Below are 7,330 nucleotides of genomic sequence, written 5' to 3'. Positions count from 1 at the left end.
CATCCCTGCACCGACAATATACATGTTAGCCCTTGATTTCTTAAAAAACAGTCAAATAAAAAGGAAGTTTTCTTAGGATAAAAAATTAAGTGTAATAAGGGCAGTAAGCCCGATTTTACATGACTCCCTCATTAAGATTACAAACAGTAGCAGCTTTGTCGACCAATAAAAAAATACCACTATAATTGATTTTGTATGTGTTTTATCATATTTCTCACAAAATTAGCCTGTATTTCTGATGAAGAGAACTTGGGGAAGGGGAGGCACAAACAGGACAAAGCTATAAGACCACTTGGACCTGGCTGGCTACATGTTACACCCCCTATTCGGCCACTTAAAAACTACCAGCTTCCTCTGAAAAAGATCAAAACAAAGAGAGAAACATGTAACCATAAAGATCAATCTAACATGAAGGCTGCCGTGACCGAATTGCAGTAACATGCAAATTTCATGCACTACACACTACTTCAATATTACATCAGTAGGATTTCAAAAGTTGCAGATTTCGTGTAATTTTGCTTCATATAAATTAAATGGATCCTGTTGATCCTATTTTTTCTTGTGTAGCATCTAGCGATTAGAAACCTGTATACAGGGACACATCAAATAAAAAAAAGCATCCGGAAAATACCAGGACACAATTTTATGTGTACATGTGTTTGTTTATGTGCAAGTCTCCATATATAGCACATGAAAATATTTACAACAACAACAACAACAAAGTCTCAACAACTTTTCCGGGTCAGCTACTTCAATCATATTCAAATTTGTTAAGGGCTCATCTTCTCTGTTTATTTAACTATCACCATATCTTTTTTTAGCGCTTCCAACAAAATTCTCTTAGGCTACCTCTAGTAATATCCATAATCTTATCACTGCTCTTAACCCGTGCATTCGTGGCCTTCATGGAAAATGATCAAACTATCTCAATCAAAATTCTCTCATTTTATCCTCAATGGGATTAACGTTTAACATCCAAAGAATGCACTAATTTTTATCCTACCTCTTAGCGTGTATCCACAAGTCCATCATAACATCACCGCTTCTTCTACTCATTTTTCACAAATGTTATTTCATAATTGTTGAACATTCTCATATATAAAGCATTGTTAGTCTTATAACTATTCTCCCTTCAATTTCATAGGTTTCTTACGAATTACATAAGATGCAAAAGGCACTCAATTAAACCACTCTGATTCGATTGAACAATATTATACCATCAGCAAATATACACCGCGAGACTTCGTCTTAAATGTCCAGTATATTGGTCTATAATTATTGCATACCCTCTGAAAACATTTTGACATGGCAGCAGTGCAACAGAGACGTGTTGTACAAGGTTGTGTCTGACAAAGTGTCAGACGCGGGACTGACTTTGCATTATACATGCTCCCTACATCCTTGATACTGCAGTTCTATTTTCGTTATCTACGACATCGTCACACAGTGCACAAAGTTATTCATTCATTTATTTGTGGGCCACAGTCATCTATCTACTTAGTATTATAGAGGACCTAGCAGTATTTACAGAAGAAAACATATTAACAACTAAGCTTGAAGATTGCAGTACACCAAACCTTTAATTAAAAAAAGAAAGCTGGGAGAACTTCTTTGCGCTATTTTATCCCATATAACATGTCACCAAACAGTAATTATTCCATTAAAAATGAACGGATTAATGAAACTTTCTCGTATGAGTAGAATATACAGACCTCCACACCTCAATCAGTGTTTTTCTCGTGGTCATGCCTAAAGCTCTTCCTGGATCCTTCTGTTATCAATATGAAAATCTCATTAATCACAAAAAAGAGCGCAGAACATACAGAAAGGGGAATATAATTTTCTACTTTCTAAGTCAAGATGAAGGATATGATGGCTTGAAACCCGGTGGTGCCGCTGACACAAATTTGTATGTAGAAAGAAAACAAATGATCCACATATGTGAAATTACGAGGAAGGCTAGCCTTGGTAGAACTTCTCATAACAAAACTAAAGGAACTGACCTCAATCTGTCTTCGAGTTTTCACAACATCAAGGGGACAAGTTGCAGCAGCAGCAAGGCTACCAGCAACAAAACCAGCGGAGAAATTCGCTGCAAGAACACAAGCTGCACTGCTTTCCTCACCAATCATCTGAAGTAACCTCCTTCGAATCTGTAGCATAGCAACTACCACAATTACTAAACCATATGCAATCTCAGACCAGAAATTCGTTTCATCGTGAATCTTAGAATGGATTGAAGTAATGGAATCCACAAAATAAAGCATAATGGAGGAAGACAGGAATCGCGTACCGGCTCAAGAGTCGACCAGCAAATAGCAGAAAAAGGGACATCACGAGCTAATTGTGCTCCCACGCCCGTCCATAGTAAACGGTAACCTTGCACTGCTTAAATCATTCAACAAAGTTTAATGACAACGTAGGGACAACGAAGGTGTTGGTACGGGTTTTAAACAGACCTGACCCGCTCAAATGACTGGCCAGTCTGAGTATTCGGGTTGGACCTGAATATCAACCCGAAGTGGGGCCAGGCTAACCCTATTACAGGTCAGGGTTTGTTGCCTCTATTTCCCCAGAAAATATATACAGGGGTTCATGAAGAGGTGCAGAAAAAGCAAATACCGTATCCTCCAAAAGTTCTTGTTTAGGGCTAGTCGTGACTTGTGGGTGATAAGCTGGGCTTTCGCGCTTTTTACGAAGTGACTATTCTCTGACCGTTGATCAAGACAATCAACAAGGTAAGGCTAGCACTGATTTACAATCTACTATTAAGGTATAATCATCTAGTCATTTATAAATTTTAGCAAGCATATCAGGACTGTTTTTCTTCCAATGTATGATCTATGCTTTATTGTTAGATAGCTCTATTGGATTACTTGTCCTAGTGATACATCACCATAAATCTACAGAAAATATTCACAGGAAAACAAGTTAAACTGTATGCATTAATTTGCACAATCCATGTATAATGGATACACTTTACCCTGCCTATTGGCAAAAGAAATGGTATTAGTAATAGATTGGAAAGGAGATTTGATTATCTCTCCCTCGTCAACAAATAGTATTACCTCGAATATAAGCTTATAGCACAGACAAAGGAGAACTGAGGAAGACTATACCATTATCGAGGTACTTTGTGCTCCTAAAGGGTGATAGAATTCCAAGTAATGTTTTCCACATTCCAGGGAGCTTCACACCAGCTTGGAACTCTTTAAAAGCCTGTTTGATACAAAAAGTAACAAACTAGTACATTTTATGTGATTAATTGGTGGTATGAAAATTACCAAAGGAAACACCAACTTTAATGTAGAGATGCTTGCTCAGACAAATTCCAAAAATAAAGAAATCACTGACCTTTTTAGTTAGAAAATAACAAACGAAAACAAACAAGCAACAAAGTCTTTAACCTAAATTGTTAGGCTCGGCTACAAGAATTCTATTCTTCCATATTCTATATTGGGTCATCTCCTTTGTTAAGTAAACTAATTCATATCCTTTAAAACACTACCCAACATTCTGATCCTTAAAACATTGTTAGTCTTATAATTATCCTATAGAATTTTCTCTTCAATCTCGTAAATACCCAATGACCACACAATCCTCTAAAGAGAATCCTCCATTTGAACCATCGTGATTTGATATGACGAACAACATTATCCTCAATCTCATTAACATGACAAATAATTGATCCTAAACAACTAAAGTGATATACTTTTAGATATTTCTTGATTGTCAAGATATACAACAGGCTCCTTTCTCCTTACAGTTTTATTAGAATTATATTCCATTTGTTCTTATTTGTTCTACTAATTCTAAATCCTTCAGATATATGATCTTATCTCCACCTTTCTATTTTATAAATTATGCTACAAAGCTTTGTCAACCAATACTATATCATCAACAAATAACATGTATTATGGAATGAAGTAAACTTATGTCTACTAATATGGTCTATATCTAAAGCAAAATGGACAAGGACTTATAGATGATCCTTAATGTAAACCTATGAAAATAAGACATAACTTTGCCTCCTTATTTGTTCTCACTCTAGTTATTAATCTATCATACATATCTTTAACTTTGTCTCCTTATTCGTTCTCACTCTAGTTATTACTCTATCGTATGTATCTTTTATTACATTAGCAAACATACTAGATAATGTTTATTCCTAAAACTCACTCTCCATTGTATCCCAAGGCACTATATCATAAGCTTTTTTCTATATCAACAAAAACCATATAAAGATTCTTTCTCTTCTCTGTATACCTCCATCAAACATCTTAATATATAAATAGGTTTCATAATTGACCTTCTAGGCATAAAACCAAATTGGTTCTTAATGGACATATCTTCTTTCTCAGCTCTTGCTTAATTACACTCTTCCAAAGTTTTATAACATGAATCTTAAGTTCAATACCATAATAGTTTGGACAAGTTTGTGTATCTCTTTCATTCTTGTAAATCTGTACCAAAGTGTTCATTGTCCACTCATTAGACATGTTTTAGTCTCAATAAACTTGTTCAATATATTAGTAACCATCCTAACCATGTACCTCCGATTCTTTTTAAATTACAACAGAAATATCATTCAGTACTGCGGCTCTTCTACTTCTCATTTTCTTTAAAGCATCTTTAGTCTCATTGATCGTAATTTTTGACAATATGTATAGTTTCTATCATGCACTATATGGTCATATTCTCTCTACCATTCTCCTACTTGATTATCATCAAACAATATATATAAGTAATTTCATCTATCTTTAATTTTCTCGCTGGTTAATAGAACTCTTAGATATTCACTCTTGATACATACAACATTACACAAGTCTGTACTCATTCTTTCTCTCATCTTAGCAAATCTTATATGTGTGTGTATACATATATCTTTTTTTTTTGTCCTTAGATGCTAACTTCTTAAATAAAGTATCATAAGCCTTGTATTTAGAGTGTTTGGAGGGGCTTATTTTTAGAAGCTTTTAAGCTGCATTAGTTCTTTCTTGGTGGCTTTCGACTTTTATGGAAAAATATTATACAAAACTTCGGGTAGAAGAGTAATTTGTTTGGTCAAACCTAGTCTGTTTATGTGAGCATAGAAGCTAGTTTTTCAAAAGCTGGGGTATACCAGCTTTCTAAAATAGGCATTATAAACTAACTTATTCGATATTTTACCAAACAAGTAAATATAAAAATGCTAACCTAAAAGCTAGTTTGACAAAAAAAGCTCCCCCAAACACCCATTAATCTCAATAGTATCTTTTTTCGCCTCTTTTTCTTTGGTAGTTTATATTTTTCAAAATTTCCTTAATACCACACTTTTGTCAATCCTTATATAATGTTTTCTTCACTATAATCACTTTTTGATCTTCTTCATCCCATCATTACGCCATGCCTAGATTCTCCAAGAATTTCTTACCTACCATCTTAATGCAAGGAGACATACTATTCCGCATAATATTAGTCTCATCATCTATATTCCACGTATCTACATGTTAACTTGTGTTGTGTGGTTAAACTCTCACACACACACTCTCTCTCCCCCCTCCCTCCCTCCCTCCCTCGCCGTACAATTTTACCCTGTACAATTTTACAATCGCTGCATGTTAACTTATCTATCCTTTTAGTAAGAAAAGTCCGACTACTCAGAAATCCATTTTTAAATATTATTAAGTGCCCATACCTCTCTTTAGAAGTATGCATTTACTATTATAAAATCATATGACATTGTAAAATCTAAAATCATCTCTATTGTATTCTTCTTTTCTCCATATCCAAAACCTATACATATACTCTCATATTCATTATTATTTTTACCAACATGCTTACAAATATCTCCTATATATACTCTCCTCAGTACTAACAATATTAAGTACAATTATGCCTAATATAATTTTTAATAGTATTATTTTATCTCCAAATTGTTTACATCTATAACATTATCTTTTTATTATGTTATCTACAAGTATCCCATCTTGTTTCTACGCTTCTTTTTTCTTGTATACGAAGTATGTACCCGATATTTTCAATTTCCCCATAGTTTTCACCTACCCATTTAATCTCTTGCAGACACTATATTAATTTTTCTTCTAATCGTGATATCTATTGATTTCATCATCTTTCCTGTAAGTGTAATTGTATTCCAAGTAAAGCCTCTCACTCCTTTCTCTCCCATGACTTTCTAGTTTATGCCTAATAGGCTAATACTATTTGGTATCTTGTTAGAGAATAGTAGTTTCTTAAAACACCTTTGCTTATTTGTTCCTACACTAGGGTGGCATCAATGTAACACATAGGAATGCCCTAGTAAAGCATCCTCGCCTACCTATCATTGCTAAAGTAGTATCGATTAAATTCGTCACAGTGGGGATGCCCCCAATGAATATTCTCAGATCTGACTATGTTCACATTGGTTGTCAGCTATGTAACACAACCTACGTTACATGGACTCGGGTACGAGTATCCGATACGGGTGCGGATCCGAGTATCCGATACGAAATTTCTGAAAATTTGGGATACGGGGACACCGTCTTAAATTTCGACACGGGTACGGGGATACGGCAATAAAAAATATTAAAATTTCATAAAAAAATTCGTACCCGTATACACTTTTAAAATTTCATAAACTATATGAAGAAGTGACGGTACAACTAATTTATTTTTTAAAATTATTAGGTGTATGTATGATGTATATAAAATGTTCTTGGGTGATCAAGTGAAAATAAGAATATCAATTTAAAAAATAATAATTTAATTTATTTAATGAAGTAAAACTAATTAAATTTCATTCCTCTAACCCGTATACACTTTTAATTGCTTCAAATATCTATTGTAAATCCAAGAATTTCAAAAATTATACATCTGTAACAACTTAAGCCTAAATTTACAGAAAAACAAAGTTTAATCAACAACTCAACATGTGAAAAGCTTTGTAACTTTTCAACTTCCATTTTTAACTCTTCAATCTTCATTACCTGCAAGCAAAAGAAATCGTGTTAGACAACTGTTATGGAAATTAATTGCTCCAACCACGTCATTATTACTCAGCCTATAGTCAAATTCACGGATTCACCCCCTCACCGATAGTCACATTCACGTTCGTATTCATCCCCTCACATTCGCACCTCATATTAGGGGGGGAAAGGAAAAAGAAAAGGGGAAAGCAACGGTGACGGCGAAATTATCAACGGCGACGGCGAAATTAAGCCATTGCACTCGTCTCGACCTCGCGTGCAAAAGCCCCATCACCACTACAAACAATTTCGAAGATCATCTGAAGCAATTTCCAGATCTAGTGTTTACTATTCAAACCCTAGATCTCAAAATATTTTAATGG

The 7,330-nt window shown here is 34.4% G+C and overlaps 1 protein-coding gene across 1 annotated transcript; it reads right to left on the bottom strand.

Annotated features, from left to right (window-relative positions):
• Positions 1-1,660: 1,660 nt before the first annotated feature.
• Positions 1,661-6,968, bottom strand: LOC109828499 (mitochondrial carrier protein MTM1-like; the record flags this gene model as incomplete). The annotated part of the gene is made up of 5 exons (XM_020395483.1): positions 1,661-1,771; positions 2,004-2,153; positions 2,294-2,385; positions 3,120-3,243; positions 6,882-6,968. Coding segments are annotated over 5 exons (549 nt in total), but the record flags the coding sequence as incomplete, so codon positions are not given.
• Between the last annotated feature and the right edge of the window lie 362 nt (positions 6,969-7,330).

This window comes from Asparagus officinalis, unplaced genomic scaffold, assembly GCF_001876935.1.
Source record: "Asparagus officinalis unplaced genomic scaffold, Aspof.V1 AsparagusV1_Un1844, whole genome shotgun sequence".
Taxonomy (NCBI): Eukaryota; Viridiplantae; Streptophyta; class Magnoliopsida; order Asparagales; family Asparagaceae; genus Asparagus; species Asparagus officinalis.
Note: the sequence above shows the minus strand (reverse complement) of the source record. Positions and strands in the feature narration are given on the sequence as shown.